The sequence below is a fragment of the Tribolium castaneum genome, chromosome 2 (genome assembly GCF_031307605.1).
Source record: "Tribolium castaneum strain GA2 chromosome 2, icTriCast1.1, whole genome shotgun sequence".
Classification (NCBI taxonomy): domain Eukaryota; kingdom Metazoa; phylum Arthropoda; class Insecta; order Coleoptera; family Tenebrionidae; genus Tribolium; species Tribolium castaneum.
Window position 1 is genome coordinate 720,951 of NC_087395.1, and position 20,248 is coordinate 741,198.

Here is a 20,248-nt window from a genome sequence, read left to right on the forward strand (position 1 = left end):
TTTAGAAATATTTCTACATCTTTTCTACATTTTCCAAATTCTTTCGGATTTTACTCTGCGCCTTTTCAACATTTTTCAGTAGTTTCGTTAAGAATTCTTTCTGGTTATTTTTTAGTATTGTTTATACTGTTCTCTAGATTTTTTATATTTTGTACATTTTGGGTATTCAAATTTTTTTATAAACAGTTTTTTTATACTCCAAGTTCTCTACTTGTATTATATTCTACTTTTGCGTATCTTGTTTTTAAGCTACCGTTTCGTTTTAAATGGTTTTTACCAGCTCTGGCATTTATACTGTAATTTGGTCTAGATTTTTCTGTTTTTATTCTCTATAGCCCTTTGTAGATCTAAATCAGGATTATTTTATAATGTGTTTTTTAGACCCTTTACAAATATTTTCTAGAAGCGCAATTCAATATTTTTCAACATCCTTTCTGCATTTATTCATACTTTCTTTTAGTTTTCACTCACTTTTTAAAATTCTCTTGATTATTCTGTAGATATTTTTAAAGACTCCTCTCAAATTTTCTAAAACCGTTTTTAGATAAAAAAATCCAGATTCATTTTTAGATTATCTTTTAAGTCCGTCTTTACAATAATTTTCTAGACGCTACTCAAAATTATTGTTTTATAACACTTCATCTATATTTTTTCTAAATTAAGAATTAAAAATTACTTTTGATAATTTTTAAATATTATTTCTATACTCTTATTTAGAATATTTAGAATTCTCCAAATTTTCTGGTATATGATTCCACTTTTTTGAATTTGGTTTCGTTTGACTTTTAAGACTTCTTCCGTTCTGTTTCGTAGATTTGTTGTAAGATTTAAAATCCTAAATCTTTTCTGATTATTTTATAAACCCATCTTTAGTCCATCTCGATTCTTCTTTAGTATGATTGTGCAGATTGTCCTCAAAAATTAATTTAGAAACTCACTTCTAAATTTTTTCTACCGTCTACTTTATAGGCTGACCTCAAAAATTATTTCATAAACTTACTCTTACATTTTTTCTACATTTTTTTAGATTCCGTCATATAAGTCTTAAGCAAATTTTCTATAATTTTGTTTAGAATTTTGCTAGATTTTGTTTTGCATTGTATAATGTACATCAACATTCTGGAAATAAATTTAAATAATTCTTCCACAATTTCCTTATAACAACTAGCAAAATATTTTAAATCTAAAGGTTGTTTACATGAAATTGAAAAGCACCAAGTCTCCGAATAATCTCAAACGAGTTCTCAAAAATATTGCGAATAATTCACCAACAAATTAATTCCAGTCCACCACCACAATGATAACACTTAACAGAAATCGATATTTAAAGCGATGAGTAAATGTTGATTAGATGAATGTTTGAGGATGAAATTAGAGGGGTTAGCCAAATTAAATTTCTTTCTTGTTGAGATTTCAAGTTGCTCAAAGGTAAATAATCTTTGTTGATGAGATTTATATTTATATCATGTTCACCTTCATTTTATTGATGAAACTGTGTTTGTTGGAGCTGTGCTGTTCAGCTAATGTCGCCGCAGGAGATTGCTTTTCCTTGGTAAGATTTCTGTCGATAAGCATTTTATGTAAACAAGCCTTTTTCATAAAATTATATTTTTACTTGTTTTTGAACACTTGCAAAACATCAGAAAATGCATTTTAAAATTCATCGGAAAATTCTTAAGAAATTTATTATCAGTCCAAGTAAAAATAAATTGGCAACAACTCTTATAAAAGCAGATAAACTTACTTTGAAAAAATCAAACTCAAAATTATTCCGAGTTAATTTTGTTGCATGGAGCTTATTTGATTAAATTAATCCGTTTAATCTCGAAAGAGAAACGAACTGAGAAGTAGCACCTTACCTCTAACCCTAATTAAAATTGCCAACACCTGTGAAACGGTTACCTTTCCCAATTTCCTTACTTTTTTTAATTATGTTGAAAACATTGTGACAACAGTCAAAACCACAAAAAAGGGTGCAAGCTTTCTTTTCAAGCTCTATTTTCAAGGAGCAAACAATTCAACGTTATTGGTGATAAATAATATTGATTTCCTTCCTCTACTACAACAGAACGCTCTTTCAAGTTTCTTTATGTTCTGCTTTTTATTCACTGGGAGATTTAATGTATGATTTAGCATCCCGAGACTGTTCGTGACAAAGTCAGATATTAAAAAATATGGAAGGAATTGGAATTTCATATTAATTTTAATTAGCCAACATTTTAACGAAACAATAATTTCTTAACCATGGAGGGCTATAAGTTAGGAGACGAAACGCAGAAAAATAGTACTGCAAAGTAAATATGAGGACGTCTCAAGCATTAAACCATCTCCGTGCTAAATGGTTTGAAATTAATTTAAGTTAAACCATTTCAGTAATAACTTGAAAAAAATGTAAAAATGTTAAATCCTGTATTATTCACACGTGTGTTCAACATGAGAAAAAAATATTTATAATTTAAAATTTGCAGTTCAAAACGCTGCGAATACGGTTAAAAATATAAGAAAAATGTTAGGATAAAATTTGTAGAGAATTAAATTTTCTTTAAAACAGTTAGCAAGACCATATCCCTATGTTCAACCACTTAGGCCCCAAAGACTTTCAAAGACGCTGAAGTGACGGATTTGTTTCATTTCACCGGTGGTCAAGTATCAAAAAGTTAAATTATACCTAAACCATTAAGATAGAAATATAGCGTCGCAGATTTTCTTGTAGAAAATTTAATTCTCTACAACTTTGTTCATTACATTTTTTTTGTACCTTCAACCGTATTCGCAGCGTTCGCAAAAATATAAGGTGGAACGCAAATTGAAAATTCTAAGCGATCATTTTTGCGCATCGTCGCATATTATCAAAACGCTGGCAATACGGTTAAGAATACAAAAAAAAGTGTAAAAACCAAAGTTGTAGAGAATTAAATTTCCTACAAAAAAATCCGCCACACCATATTTCTATCTTCAACGGTTTAGGTGTAAATCAAATTTCCAATACTTGACCAACGGCAAAATATCGTCTAAGCATATTTGAACGACTTTGGGGCCTAAGTGGTCAAATATATAGATATAACCTTACACATTTTGTTATAGAAAATTTAATTCTCTACAACTTTCTTTCTAACATTTTTCCTTTATCTGTAACCAGATTCGCAGCGTTTTGAAAAATATGGGGTATTGTACAATTTGGTAAAAGTTTGATATTTTTTTTAATTTAGATTACGATAAAATTTTTGCAATATGTTTAAGTTTTACTAATAGAAATTTATTGTGCATTGTCGAACTGTATTTTTTTGTTTGCTATGTTCTAACCGTTATTTAAATACAGCCATTTTTTATAAAAACTTATTCGATAATGGAGCAACTGCGCTCTCTGGTGGCATTACCAGAACTATTCAGAACAGGCGCGTTTTATTTGTACGTAGTTTCATATCCTAACCTTTAGATATCCGTAGTCCTGACAAAGATATTTCAGTATCAAAATAATCGTCTTAGAAAAAATTTAAGAAAAAAACAACACTTCATAAAATTTATAATTCATCAGTGTTTGCTTTTCTTGCTATGTTTTACTGAAACATAATTGTTGCAGTTAGTATTTAGAACGCTAATTTTGTTATCAATGAAGAGAATTTTATTTTCATGATTTTTTTTAATTTAAGAGAAAATAATAGGCTACTAGTTGTAAAAAACAAAAATTTAACACACATCAGTGAAAAAACTATTTAAAGTTATTACGAATTTCAGTTTTCAGTTAGTTTCTTCAGTATTTCAGATTATTACATTATGACTTTCTTAATTTTTCAACCTATCTGTACATTAACTAATATTTAAATTTAAATTTTTTAGTTTATTAGTGTAGTCACTTATTTATTCCATTGTTTTTTAGTTTCACAATCTTACAGTCATAGTCACTCTTAGGTTCTGGAAACATCATTTTCTTATTTTCTTATAGTCTTAGTTTTTCAATTTTTCAGTTTCTAAGTTTATCTTTTGCTTAATTTCTCAGTCACTAGTTCAATAGATCTCACAGACAACAAAGAAGACACATTATTGATGAATGTTTATAAAGGTTATTTATAGTTTTAGTTTCTCGGTTTCTTCGTTTTTCAATTTATTATTTTCTTAACTTGTTAGTTGTAAAATTTTTCCTCTTTCATTTAATTTCTAAATTTCTTAAAGTTTTCTGTATTTCAGTTTTTAATTCCCTCTCAGTTTCAGTCTCTGAGTTTTTCAACTTATTAGTGTTTAAAATTTTCAGTTCTATAGTTTTTGTAGTTTTTGAGTGTTTCAATTCTACTGCATCTTAGTTTGTTTGTTACACAGTATCTCAGTTTTTTTTTAAAGTTTTTCAAGACACTTTTTTAATAATTTTTATATGGTTGTTAAGATTCTCAGCCTTTCACCTACTTAGCTTTTTAACTTTCCATTCTTATATGTCAGTTTTCTAATTGTTTTGTTTCAGTTCCTCAGTTCAAATTTTCACTTACTAATTTCTCAACTTTTCAGTCTCTTTGTGTTTTAAGTTTACGATTTTTGTCAGTATCCAGTTCCATACGCACATTTTAATTTTTTAGTTTTTTTCTTAGTTTTACAGCATTTTTGTTTTGCAGTTTATTATTATTAAAGTCTCATAGTGTCTGTTTTCTAGTGTCTTAGTTTCCTAATTTTTCAATTATTTACTTTCACATTTTTAATTATTCAGTCTTGATGCTTTATTTTCTCGTAGGTTCACTGTTATACAGTTTAATCCAAGTTATTAGTTTTATAGTTTTTTAAACTCAGCATTCTTGAATTAGTAAGTACTCAGTATTTCAGCTTTTTCAGTCAGTTTGACGACAATAGAAAAAGTTTTATTTTCTTGACCTCTAATTTAATTTTTCAGCTTTTTATTCTCTCAGCTTTTCAGTTACTAAGTTTCTTAACATTTCGGTCTCTCAATGTTTTAGCTTTTAACATAAAGGGTAGTGAAGTAGTGATTATAAGTTGTAATTGTTAGTTTAATTGATATGAGAAGGGTGGCTTTACCTCCGTATAATACGAGTACATAATACGTTTTTGAGTAAAGTGCTCTTACAATAAAAGCAAAAAACTTGAAATTATGTATCTGGCATCTAAGATTAAGTGCGAAACAGCGCAATGCGGAAATTAACAATATGGAAATGAGTGTTTTAGCGGATTTTGCTGAATGGAATGTTTTAAATTTCTTTTCTTACTTGCAATTGAAGGAGAGTTCATTTCTGAGGTTTCATTAAATCGTCCACTTTTTTAATACTTTATTCTTTTCAATTTTATTCAGTTGGAAAAAGGTGTTCATTGTTAAAGTTTTCACATTCAGACCACTCAAACCTAATTACGAAATGATTTTTAATTAATTAAGCGAAAACTACAATTCTACCATTTTTTCGCATTTTCTGCAATAGCGAGTTTTCTTGAGAGAATTCAAACAACAATATTATTGGTAAAATTTCTGCCACTTTGCTTAGTTATGTAAAGTAGTCAATTTGGTGTCTCAGAAGATGACAGCTACAGGAGAGTTGTGAACTCACTAGGGGATAAAGTGCAAAAGACAAGAAACTTTTTTACCAATTTTTATTTCACATAATTGGAAAAAAATCTTTTTGTTTTCGTTATTGTATTTTAATTAAATTGTTAATTGTATGGGCGGTGTCACTATTTAAAGTCTGAGAAAAAACATGTTAAAAAACTTGTTTTCGCTTCCAAACAATCAATAAAACAATCTGATCTCATCTTTCCATTATTTATTTATGTAGTTTATTAAACGATGACTGTAATAAAAAATTATCATTGATTTTTCAGTAAAATTGAAATTCACCCTCACGCAGCCATCTCGTCAAGAGTGCACGAATTATTGGAGTTTTGGTTCAAAGCTCAGCTGTAAAGTTGCGCTACAGTCGGATAGGTGGCGCCCCGAGTTTAAAGCTCATGAAAGCTCAACTATGTTCCAAATTTATGAAAATGCTGCGAATACGCTTGAAGATACAAAAAAAGTGTAAGGAACAAAGTTGTAGAGAATTTAATTTCCTACAAAAAAGTCCGTGACACCATATTTCTATTTCTAACGGTTTTGGTTTAAATTAATTTTTCGTTTCAAGACCACCGGAAAAATGACACGAATCCGTCGCTTCAGCGTCATTAAGGCCTAAACCATTGACACTAGAAACATGGCCTCGCAAACTTTTTTGTAGAAGCTTTAATTCTCTACAATTTTTTCCCAGCATTTTTCAAGTATCTTTAACGGTATTTGCAGCGTTTTGAAAAATATGAGACAAAATGCAAATTTTAAAATTATATATTTTTTCACATGGTTGTTGTGAATATTTTAAGCAGTTTTACTCACCTGTTAAAAATGCAAAGCTCAACATTTGTCCATTTTTTCGAAGTAATTAGTGAATTGGTTGAATTTCAGTTAATTTAATTTTGGTACGATTTTTTAATTCGTTTCGCCTCCTAATTTATAGTTCTCCCTAAACTTCCAAGAATATGATCCAAATCATTAGCTGCCCAATTTGTTTGGCAAAAATAAGAAAAACTTGCGACCTTATCTGGCCAGAAAGGTTGCGCTACACAATCCCATTAAGTCGATTTATTTCCAGTATACCGTCATATAAATTATCCTCTTAGTATATGGAGTGCAAAACGAATTACACGTTCCGCTACACTTTCAAAGCGAATCTAAGAAATATGAGAATTGGCTTTTATGATTGTACATAAACTAAGTTTACGAGTCGTTAATATCGCCTCAAAACCGTTATTTAACGTTGGACGAAAACACTGAATTGTGTATGGGTTTTTGGCAAAGTTGCTGAGCTGCTGATTTAAGCACAATAATTACAATAACGGTTGCTTTTAATTCGGAAAATTATTTTCAGACAGCTGAATGAAAGGAAAACGTTTCGGAGCAAGTCTTTAGCAGATATTCATTAGAATATTTATTTTTATACCAGGCTTAACGTCCTGAAAAGATACTGAAATTTTCAAGTTCAGTGCGCTCGTGAAAGCTGAAAGGTGAAATTAAAATTTTAATTTAGAATCAAGAGTTTTAGGGTTTCACCAATTCAATTTATTATCAACTACTTGCATTTGTTCTAAGAATGATAGTTCTGTTTCCAATTCTTAATAAATTAACAAGTAAATAAAATAATGTGAGAACTCATTTGGTGACGTCATTGTTAGCTTAATTTGATACATTTTAGTCTTAACTTTAAGAACACTTTTAAAATATAATGGCACTTCTAACTAACGAATGTGTTAAAATACAAGAAAAAATCACAAATAATGTAATTTTCAACAAAATTTAGTTTACTATTTTTGAACTACTTCGTTGTTTTTTTGGCTTATTTTTTATAAAATCTTGAGAAAAAAATGTTAAAACGCTCGAAGAGGACAAAATCAATTGTTTGTTTAAGTCTACTAGTTTTGAAAAATGTCTCATAAAACTGATAGTTTTAAAATCAGCTTTGACAATAAATAAATAATACAATTTTCTACCAAATTTTATGTTTTTTCAATTTATTTTTAACAAAATTTCAATCAAAAACCAACAAAATTCGAGTAAAATAAGATCAGTTTTATAAAAAAGATCTCATAAAAAAATCTTTAGAAAAGACGAAAAATATGTAATTACTGATTTAATTCATTGATTATTGAGATTTTTTTTTAACAAAATCTTATACAAAAGCTAAAGATATTGATTACAAACGTCAGTTTCGACCAATTTTTTTTGTTTCTTTGACGATATTGATAAAAAATTCTTGGGTTTTACTTCAAAAACTGTCCTGAACATTAGAGGTAAATTTTTAGCTACATTTTTGGCGCATTATCTTAACTACAAATGTGAGAATTAGATAATTTTTTTTAACTCGAAAACGGTAAAAGTTCTAACAATCGAAAAAGCAAAAATAACATAGTTTTCAAAAAAAAAATTACGATTTTTCAAAACAAAATCAGTATTTTTCAGCTCATTGATTTTTTCTCAAAAAAAATTGCCATTTTTGAAACTTTGTAGTAATTTTTTCACCTAATCTTACAAAATTTAACCTTTTATGCTTTTAGCTTTTAAAGGAATTTTGCTTAAAAACCTACTAAAATCAAATGAATTAGACAAAGGAACATCACAACATCAAACTTTATCTAATTTTGTAATTTTTGGACAAAAATTGCATTTCTAAAAAATTTTAGACTGATTGATTGTCAATTTTCAAAATGTAATTGCGTTTCTAACTAACGAATTTGTAATTTTCAACAGAATTTAGTGATAGTTCAAAACAAATTCATTATATTCCAGCTCATTTTTGATTCTCTTTGGTAATTTTTTGACCTGATCATGCAAAATATCACTTTTTATAGGATTTTTTAGAAAACTGCGATCAAAAACCAATTAAAATCAAATAAAGCAAACTTTAAATTTAATTTAACTAATACTAAAAGTGGTGTTTAATAACACCTTTTGTGATCGATTTTTTTTTATTCTTTGGCGACATTGTTAAAAAAAATTGATTTTTATACTTCAAAAACTCTCTTAAACATTGGGGGAAGCTAAGCTTTTAGCTATTTTTATTAAATATTTGAGAAATAATAATTGTGTTTTTAATTTGCAAACGTGTTAAAGCAACTGAAAAAGCAAAAATAATATAATTTAGCAATTTATTCAAATTTTAATTTATAGGGTAATTTATAGGTAATTTATAGGGCCTGATAATACAAAACTTTTTTTAAGAAATTGCAATCATAAACCAAATAAATCAAATAAAGCAGACTAAGTAACTTAAAATTTGATGTAAAGATCGTAATTTCTGGTCAAGATTCGCTCAAAAAAGACAAAAAATTGAGTAATTATTGTTTAATTTAGTGATTTTTTTGATTATTTTGAGCAAAATCTCACACAAAAACTAAACATTATTTTTTAAAACACCATTGTATATGAAATTTGTGTGTTTTGCAGTCAGTTTTGTCAAGGTTGTACTAAAAAAACACCAAAGGCAACTTTAATGTTAATACTACTAATATTTAATTTATATTAATATGATCTGACTTGACTTGTCTTGGAGTCAGTTTTGCCGAGATTGTTCTAAAAAAACTTGATTTTTTCTCAAAAAATTGTCAAAACTCACTAAATATTTAATCGTTCTGAAAAATATGGTATGATTTTTAAATAATGTAATCATTCATCAGTCATTAACTAAAACAACTTCTTTGGTGGCAAAGTTATTTTCAGAAAGCAGATTTATTGTACAAATTCTGCGGTGCTTATTCGTGCTACTTAGCTAATATTTGTTGAGGTATAATTATTATGGCTGATGGCGACCATCATTCTTGAAGACAATTTATAAAAAGTACTTAAAAGTACAAAAATTACATTTTACATATTAAACGTTATCACTTTTGAATCACCAATAACTGAATATTAACGATTTTCTTTAATTTAATTCACAGTAAATTTTAGTGACAGCTGTTAAATTTAAGTCAAAGATAGTGCGATAAAACGAATAAAATTTTGACGAAACGAAAACAACGTTTTCATTACAAATTAGAAATGATATTTTTGCGTAAATGAAAAATATTTGTTTTTTTGCCAATTATTTAGTCTGGGCCAGTTTATAAAAACTACTGGAAAGTATCCCAACTTTAATCTGTTACTCCTAAGGGAGGCATTCCGAGAAACCACTTGTATGCCGAAGGGAAAGTTAAATTTTAAACTTTCTATCACTCCAATATACCAAGTCAATCTGATTTTATAAAACTTTCAAAATGATTTATTATTCCATCAGCGGCTGTGTAAAATATGATGTAGAAACTTTTTTTTTCAAAAACTTGTTTGAAAATTTCTTTAAGCTTTATTACTACTTAATACATCAAATATTCAATTAAAAAGTTCACCGAGTTCGGTTTGTTTCATTTTTCAGGAAACGCGTAGATTTGGTGCAAAATAAGTGTCTACATGTAAACTTGGTTATTTATTGTTCGACCTAGTCATTACAGAAACTTGTTATAAATTTATAAACTAAGTTAGGTGCGGAACAAAGCCTTTCGGAAACACACATCCTTTAATGTTGGACGACTTGAAACTTTCACACAAAGAGCATCAGTTTTTAATTTTCAATCAATCGCTTCAATATTTCATCGACCTGAGACAAAGCTTTTAAAATTGATTTAAAAGCTGCAAGCTTAGCCAGAAAAATTTCATTTCTATATTTTGAAACGAAGCCACGATGATAAATATGTTCAAATTACGGTTAAAGCTTAATCTGTCACTTTAGACTTTTCAATGCCAGAAGTTTAACACATTCTAGGGAAATTCCCATTCCTTTTATTCCGACAAAGAAAAGATATAAATCGTAAACTTCTGGAACGAATACAACTGATCGTGTCCGATTGACAAACGACCAAATGTAAGTAGATACTCTCCTATCTCGAGCATTAATAACTAGAAACGAGGAAAACAATTACAAAGCTATAATAGATTTCATTAAAGATTTCTAGTGCTTTATTCTACGAATACAATGATGCAAATGCAACTTCTTGTTAAGCTCTTCTCTTTTATTTTACATTTTTAACGATTATAGTTTTGCTAAAATCAGAAATTTATCGCAAGACAGGAAAGGACGCGTTACAGAGAAAGTTAGTTTTGAATTAACATTGATTTTATTTATTGAATTCAATTAAATTTAGCACCGACTGGTAGGCTTACATACAGGGTGCGTAATCGCTCTATAAATTTTGTATTACTTGAAATATTGCCATTCCGTTTTTATTATCCGATAGATCGACTTAAAATCTACAAACTAAAATATTGTTTTTAGGAGTTGTATACAGGGTGGTGAACTAAAGTTACATATTTTTGATAAAACATCCTATATATTTTTGTATAATTAGATTTTAGGCAAAAAAAAACAATCTTTGTTATAAAAAAGATCAATTTTTCAAAAATGACTACAATGTGGCCAATGAATATTTTCCGATAAATTTGCAACCGAAAAACTCAGGATGCTTTGCAGTTTTAGCAAATGGTCGACTTTTTCATGAATGACGCAGGTAATGTACTGGGTGTGCCAAAACGTAAAAAATTAAATAACTCATTTTTTTCAAATAGAACAATGTATTTTTTTAAACGTATCGATAACATTTTTTATAAGCTTTCTAACGATATGTGGTTTGTATAGCAAATTAAATATTTTTTTATTTATTTTAGTATTATTTCGTCATGAGTAAAATTCATTTATGTATTAAGTAATAATAAAATTTCTAAAATAATAATAATAAATTTATAGCAAAAAATAAATTCCAATTTGACTTATCAGATTATTTTTTTTTAATTTTTCTTACCATGCATTTTTTTTTTGTTTTTTCTTTTTTTTTCTTTATTGTGTGGTGTATATAATCATTTTTTGAATGATCTTAAAATAAAAACAAATTTCTAATATATCGAATAAAATAAACAAAACAATATTAAACCTAGTCAAAACTGGACACACTGTTAATAAAATTTTCCAAAAAAAGTGTTTTTTTTAAAAACTTGCTTCAACACTTAAAAAAGCCAAAACTGAATACATGTATAGCATAATCTTGCCATTTTTGACTTGTTTTTAACAAAAACTTGCAAAATGATTGCGTTTCTGGCTTAAAAAAAACCAAAACAATATGAAACATATAATTGATTAGATCATTATTACGAGTAGGTCTGTTTTAGCAAAACTTTAAACAAAAATTAATAATTTAATTTAAAACAATTTTCGTCAAAACGTTTTTTTTTCATGTGCTTAGGTACTTGAAAGTGCACATAATTTTTCGTTTGATCTGATAATTTTCGGCCTATTTTTACAAAAAATTTGCGAGCAAACGAACGTGTTAAAACAAGAAGAAGTGAAAACTACAACATTTTTAATAATTTATTGATTTTGAGGTTGAGGCTTAATTTTTAACAAACTTTCGAGAAAAAATCGCTAAAACGCTCAAAAAAAGTCACCAAAACAATTTAAACATAAGTTCTTAACCCTTTTGATGATGGGACAATTTTCGATCAAATTTTACGTTTTTTCGACTTATTTGTTTACTGAGTTCTGATTAATAATCAAATAACAACCAGTAAAACTGTTGAAATAACGTTTGTGATAACATCAATATCGATCTAGTATCGTGTTTTTTGGCCAATTTTTGCAAAATTAAAAAAAAATCCCTAAATAAGAATTTTAAAAAACAAAAGTAACGACATGAATAGCTTATTATTGTAATTTTTGCATATTTTTAAGAAATCATTAATAATAAATAATTTGCTTCAAAAATATCAAAAACTATGCAAATATAATTCTTTATTTAGTGATTTAGCAAAATCTCAAACATTTTCGACTAATTTTTGGTTTCTTTAAAAATACTGTTAAAATGCCTTTGTTTTTATTCTAACATTAATCGTCGTAAAAAAGCAAATTTAACATAATTTTTGTCCTAAATGTCTACATTTTCGACAATTTTTTTTCAAAATTTTGAATTTATGTTTTTTACTCACAAACATTACAACAAGCAAAAAAGGTAAAAAAACAAACGGTTCAACAGAATTTGAAATTTAAATAAAAGTTCCTATTTTTTTAATGATTTATCAATTATATTTCTACTATTTTGGTGACCTTTTACCATAACCTTGCAAAATTTTACCCAAAACTACACATGTGCTTACACTTTGGAAAAGACATGTTCCTACCTCATTTTATGTTTTTTGTGTAATTCGTTAACAAAATTTACATTAAAAAACAATTCAAATCGAATGACATAAACAAAATAACATCAATGTCGATCTTATTTTATTTTTTGGGCAATTTTCGAAAAAAAGTTTAATTAATTATCAAAAAATTAAAAATATATCTTTTGCTTAATCTTGTTATTTTCGCATGGTTTTAAACGAACGTTTCTGACTGTAAAACGCTCGAAAACTCGAAAAAAATGTGTAATTTGTGTAGTTATTGTCTTAGTTCTGTAATTTTTTAGTCTGTGCTAGCAAAATTTTAAACTGAAATTAAGAATTTTGTTTGGAAACATCATTTTCAATCAGTTCTTTTAATGACTTTTTTTTATTTTAGTTTTTACTTTAAAATCATGTTTAAACACCGTAAATGGTAAATTTAACATTAATTTAATATATTTTGTTTTTAGTTATCATTTTCATTATTTTTTGAAATAATTGTGTGCTTTTAACTCACACATGTGTTAATTATGTTATGACTTATAAAGTTATAACGCACGATAAAGGCAAAAATGCAAAGGTAATGTTTTAAAATAAAACTGTTTTTGAACTATTTATAGATTTCTTAAAAACATTCAAGAGAAAATTGCCTATTTTACTCGAAAAATCACCCGAGAAAGTGATTTGTAAGAAAGTAATTGCAAGAAAATAAAATCTATATAATTTTTACATAACTCACAAGTTGGGTAAAACACACAAAAAAGCCAAAATAATAATTTCTAACAAAACTTAGTGATCTATCAAAATAAAATCACTAGGTATTGTTGCACTAATACTCATTGATTTAATGGCTTTTTTTACAAAATTTTTTAGTCTAAAAACTTTTTTTTCAATCAAGTTTGGGTTACTCTGTTTATTTTTTTTTAATTTTAATAATAATAATAATAAAACGGCAAATTGAACATTATTTTTGACTTTAGAGTAGGAATAGAAATAATAACACGAATAGAAACAGGATAGCAATAAATAATAATTATTAGGAAGTAACAATTACCGCCAGCTTTGTAGATTTCTTGTATATTTCCTAAATAATGATTTTTCCTTTTGATTTACAATAAGCTGTTCAAGTTGAGGAAACATTCCTAGATGATATATCATCATCAATCAAATATCTGTATATTTCTAACATTTGAGTGGCTCTTGATGTACTCAGTGAAAAACCACAGTGCCGTAATATTTGAATCGTTTTTCGTTGAAAGCTAGACGGATCAAATTTGCAATTCCCTGAGGTCGTACATTGCGTGTAACGTAAAACGTGAGAGAGAGATATTAACGAAACAAATCGCTTTGTGAAAGTCTTAACGCTTGCAGACGGCATGTAACATGAGTTGTGTAAGGAAAATTTCTATCGAACGTAAAGCAACATTTTATGTTATTACTAGAGACCGGATTTTTAGGAATTTAAAAATCTTATTTAGGTTTCAAAAAAGTTGAACAAAAACATAAATTAGGTATTAAAATCTGGTAATTTAAGATACATTTTTAATTAATTTCTACTACAGGAAAAATACAAACAATTCTTATGTATTACAATAAATTCCACACAAAAAACACGAACTATAATATGTTTTGTTTACAACAAAAAAACTAAACAGTGCTCAGTTGTGACACCGCTTAACAGAACTGTCAAATTGCTATTTTCTAACTCCTTCAGTTAAAATAAGGGTAACTGTGTTCTCATTTGTTCGAAAATGTATTTTTTGGAATAACGGAACTCAGTTTTGTCATAAGGCTTCTTGATTAATTTAAATATTTTATTGAAAAATTTCAAGAATTTTTCCAAAAATTATTATTTTAAGTTTAGTAACATAAAAAGTTCCACTAAAACGTAAAAAAGGTGTACGTAAAAAACGAGTGTAACAAATAAAACAAAAAATATCTTACTTTATTGGAAGAAAATCATATTATTGATTTTGATCGAATTATTTTATTCAGCACTGGAGAGAACTTATAAAATAAAAGGAAACAACACAATTTGGAAGAAAGAAAATTATTATTGAAAGACAAAAATAGAACCAAAATGAAAAGTACACAGTGTTAAATTTTTTATTTATACAAATTTTGTGTTACTGGCGACTTTTAAGTGGTGTTTATTGACACAGATTACCTTGCAATATTAGTTGATTTTTTGCTAAGATTGACCTTACTCCCTTTTTTCATTTTTTATCATTCCAAAAACTAAAAACAAAGTAATAAATTAAAAAAAATATAGAACTGCAACGTAAGAACATTAAGAAGTTGAAGAACTGAAATTATAAGAAAGTGAAACAACAAAAAAGTAAAAAATTTAGAAAATAAGTATGAAATACGAGAAATTAAAACAATAAAAAGCTGAACTACTGAGAATAAAACTGTGAATAAAACATTAAGAAACTATGAAATTAAAAAACTGAAAATTTTTTTCATTTTGTAACATTACAAAAACCAAAAACAAAGTGATAGATAAAACAAATATAGAATAGCAAAGTAAGAACATAAAAAAATTAGAAAACTGAAATTATAAGAAAGTGAAACAACAAAAAAGTAAAAAACTTAGGAAATGAGTATGAAATATAAAAAATTAAAAAAATAAAAAGCTGAAATACTGAGAATAAAACTGTGAGTGAAATTAAAAAACTGTATTTCTCAAAGATCATTAAATTGACTAAATAAAAACATAACTATTAAAATTCAAGTACCCAAGTTAATAACTAAAAAGTTATAATGATTTTTGACCTAATTTGGTATTTTTTTATTTTTGTGATTTTTGTTGAAAAGTTGCGAAATGTTTGAGTAAAAACACAAAGTAATGGAGAGAATCAATCTTCTTCAAAAACAAATTGATTCACAATTTATCCACGATTTTGGAACCCAAGTCTAATAGAAAACTCGAAAGATTCTTAGAAAGCAGCAAAATAATTCCAGATGGTTTGGCTGATTTTTACAAAATTATCAAACAATTTTTTGGTCAGTTTTAAACGCCTTATTGCTCTGCTTTACAGTTGGGAGTGCAATATGCCTTCGAGATCCAATGACAAACGCTTCAATCTTGATATTTTTTATGTACCAGATAATAATAGTAATAATAATAGTAAATTTATTTCCAACACACAAAAATGTCTATAGTAGATAATTACATGTACAAAATGTAATTTTAGCACAAACAAAGTAATTTTAAATAACAATATAAAAGCAAAAATAATACAAAAACAAATAACACGAGAAGATACATATTTAACATTGAATTTATTGGTAAAGCTAAGACTATAACTGTTTTTTGACCGACGGATTAGTAGATATACAAATAAGTAATTTCTACGTTTTTATTGGTCAGTTAATCATTCTTAGGACAAATAAAACACCAGTGAGCTGGTTTCAGAACCGGTCTTTTTCACAAAACGTTATTTCGCGTTAAATGCAAATAAAATGGTTTTTTGGTAAAAACACTTAAATTTATTACACAAAAACTAAGAATCCTAGAAAAGTAGGACAGTGACACAACTAATTACAATCTGCACTGTCAGTTTATCATTAAATATCATTATTATTATTATCATTATTATTATTATTATTATTATTATTATTATTATATGTTATTAATTAAAATAAATAAGATTTTGAAATTAAAATTAACAATTTGCGCAATTTTGACACTTCTACGTACATTATTTTTTTATTTCAAAATCAAGGCTGATTGTATAGAATTGGGGTAAGCATTCTTTCAAAAAGTAAAAGTTCAAGCACTGAAAAAATCAACTTTAACGCTGGGAAACTAGAAATACAAATAATTAAAAAATAGTGAGACTAAAATTCTGAAGAACTAAGCGCCAGAAAACTGAAAAAACTATAAAACCGAAAAAGAAAAACACTAATAAATTAAAAGATTTGAATTTGAATTAAAAAACAATAAATTAAGAGAATGAAAAGCTAAAAAACTTAAAAACTGAAATCTAAGAAAACTAAAAAACAGTCAGATTAAAATTCTGTAGATCTAAGTGACTGAAGAAGTGAAGAGAATTAAGAAACTATGAAACTGTAAAGTAAAAACATTAACAAAATAAAATAATAAGACCACGAAAGACAAAAAATTAAAAAAATTAAAAATATGATATACTATAGGAAAATTAAGAAACTAAAAAACTGAAACTTATAAATTACAACAAAACTGAAAAATTTGATTTAATGATTTTAAACTAAATACTAAAAAACTATTCCAAAAATTATGTTGTTTTAAATTAATTAAAAGTTACACACCGGTAGGATATTTAAAACTCATTTAATATACAATCATTTTTGGAATGTAGGAAATATAAAATGGTGTCCATTTTTAACAAAACACATTTATTTCTAGTTTTAAGAAAAGTCCTTAAAACTTGCGAGTAAGAAAAGTGTCGTAAAATCCAGTCTCTAGTTATTACACATTTATTCGCATTCCTACCTTTTATAAAGTCCACAGCCATTTCCAAGCCATACGTGTCTTTATCGCAGTCATCCAAAATATGCGCTCCCAACGTAATATTAGGCAGAATCGCCTCGGATCCAAAATTCAACCTATCAAGGGTGTAAAGCATCGCTTCCAGGGCTTGTATACCACCCTGTGGCATCACGGGTCCGCACGTGATGGTGTCCTCCCTCTCATGCACCATCATTAACCCACCCAACACCAAATCACCCTCAACAACCGCCTCCTTCTTCACAGGCCACGGAATTTCCTGTTGGATCACTTTACTAACACTATCACTTGAAGTTAAATTATCGAACACTGATTTTATCTCGCCGGTTATGAGATCAACGAGATTGGCTTCGGTGCTTAAAAAATGCTGTTTCAAGTCTGTCATGGAGTTACGACGAGATCCGTTGGCGTATTTTAACACACCGAAGGTTTTCGCTTCTTTTATTGTAGCTGGAAATTGAGAAAAGTTTATACGAATATGGAAATATAAAATTACTTAATTTGAATTTTAAAAGCGTAAGCAAGACGCTACACGATTATAAGCAAACCGATTTAAAATTGCGCCTGAAAAATTGCTGGATTTTGTTTTAGTGGGCTTTAGGATAGAGAAATTGGACGGAAATATAGTTTCATATAAAAAACTTGTTTCATTTGTGTGAGTTTGTATTGAATACAAAATATTAGAAACTTTTTAACTTCTAATATTCGGAAATAAAATTAACTAGACGCCCTCTGGTGATGACTTTTGAACTATGTCGAAAACAGTAACGAAATTTTCGTAATTCCACATTTAATTGACATCTAATAAATTGTTTAACAATTTTGCGTGTATAGTGTTAATTGCTTACATTAGAGAGAATCACTTTAAAAGTACGTGGTGGTAAATACTAGCTTTGACTTTGGTTCTGCTGTTTTTCGTGGTATAAAGTGTTTATTGATGAAAAGTGAAAAATAGTTAAATTTTCATTACAAAGTGTTATCAAACAGTTGTCTAATTAAAGAATATAAGTAATGGATCACAGCGAGTACAAAGTTGGGCTCAAGAAACCAATAAATTAGTGAAATTTGTGAATTTTAGGTTAGAATTTTTCCACTGATAAAATCATGAAATACTTCGATAAATCAACAAAACTACAATTAAGATTAACAACTGCTAATACACTTAAACGTAAACTATGCCAAAAGGTAGGCTTTTCAATGTCTTTGTAATAATTTTCCAATAAAGAAAGTGAACCAAACAGTCATTCGTTATTCGTGTTTTCCTCGTCATCTCTCATTTGTCAACATAAGTTTCTTGCATCAAAGATGCAATAATCATTCCGCATAGGCAATGCAATAATTGCGAAACCCCAAAATTCGTACAACGCTCAAAATATCCGAATAAACATTTTCCCGCCATTTATGGTTACTGTTTTCGACCTAGCTCAGTGGCGCCCACAACGGTAATTTTACTTCTGAATAGCTAGAGCTTTAAGATTTTGTATACAGGGTGAGTCATTGATATGGACGTGCTCGATTGTTCTTGCACTGTCAAAGATATCGAAATAAATTAAATGGCACTGCAAACGGGAAGTTAAAGTGTACGTTCTAAAATTATTTTGCTCTTTTTAAAAACTAAATAAAATATTAATGTTTGACAATTTTGACATTTTGCAAGGTCTACTTGATTAACTATGAAAATTACGAAATAATACCGTTTTTGTATTTTTTTTAATCTGCAAAAGATAGGTACACCGTTTTGATAAAATCACTATAAATATCGATATTCTTTCGATTGATGTTAAGAAAATAGAACCGTTCCAATAACAAATTTTTGATAACCATTTTGAAAAAATCATACTAACCCTGAATTTTGACAGTTTACAATTTCAATAATTAAAAAAAACTCTCTAAACGTTCGGTTATCGAATGCAAAAAAAATATTCTCTTACTGCAAACGATTCAATTTTTATTAGCAAGTGTTTATTTAAAACATCACAATTTAGAACCAATGGAACGACCCTATTTTTTTATCGAAATTTTGGTGACTTTTATCAAGATGTGCTATAACTTTCTCTTATAGGTTTAAAAACAATTACAAAAAAAGATTTTACTTTTTAATTTTCATCGAGCATGTGGTCAAAAAAATCACTTATTTCAAATGTTTAAGAGCTGTGATATTTTTTGAATAATTCAACTGAATGAAATTTAAACGAAAAAATGGACAAACGTCAAAAATTATAAGAGATAAGCTCTAACTCTAAAGAAACTCCACAATAAATTAGTTAGAAATAAAAAATCAAACGACCGTACTTCGTAAAGATTTCTAAAAATAATTCTAGCTATGTTTGTATCTCTAGAGATATAATTAATTCGACACTATAATTAACAAAAAATCGAAAGTAATAGAAAAAACTGGATCTTCACAATTTATGAAAAGAGAAAATAAATCAGTAAGAATTTTTCTAAATCCTTGATTTCAACAAATAAATTAGAAGTATTTAGCGACAAAAGCGATTTCAATTACAACTTTGTTGTTGGTAAATTTACTCTAATGTTAAAAAATTATGAAGAGCAACTTGCAAAGTTATCAGTCTCAAGCACTAAATTTAGGCACAATATTAAAAGAGATTTATCTTTTTATGTAGCTATAGCTTTATAATTTTGAACACAACCCAAGTTAATCATTCGGAGTTCAACTAAATTATTTTCAAAATAATTGAATTTACGAAACTATGAAAAACTGGCGCCGACTTAAAAAATTTAAATGCTAACCAAACATTTTTACTCAACTTTTTTATTTAAAACATCAAAATTCTTGTACACTGTGCGAATAGTGAATAATTTTTTTGAATTCGATAACCGTAAGTTCGGAGAGTTTTATAGAATTTTTAAAAATATTTGTATAATTTTTTAAAAATAATGAGCACTCGTAACTTAATACTTTTATTAATAAGCGACATTTGTTTACAACAAATATTTAGAAATTGAATATTTTTATATTAAGTGAGTAAACTGTGCACTGTGCATCTACGATTACGTGCAATTGACCAACATATCGTCTATGTCGGTATAACTTACGGTATGTACAAATA

At 27.5% G+C, this 20,248-nt stretch overlaps 1 protein-coding gene across 2 annotated transcripts in view; it reads right to left on the reverse strand.

The window, feature by feature from the left end:
- The window catches only part of LOC656715 (metabotropic glutamate receptor 2), a 419,913-nt gene that overhangs the window by 213,726 nt on the left and 185,939 nt on the right, over positions 1–20,248 (reverse strand). For both annotated transcript variants that reach the window (XM_064354798.1, XM_064354797.1), the window contains one exon: positions 17,160–17,624. In XM_064354798.1, coding sequence (XP_064210868.1) covers positions 17,160–17,624 — 465 coding nt within the window. The remainder of the gene's footprint in view (positions 1–17,159; positions 17,625–20,248) is intronic.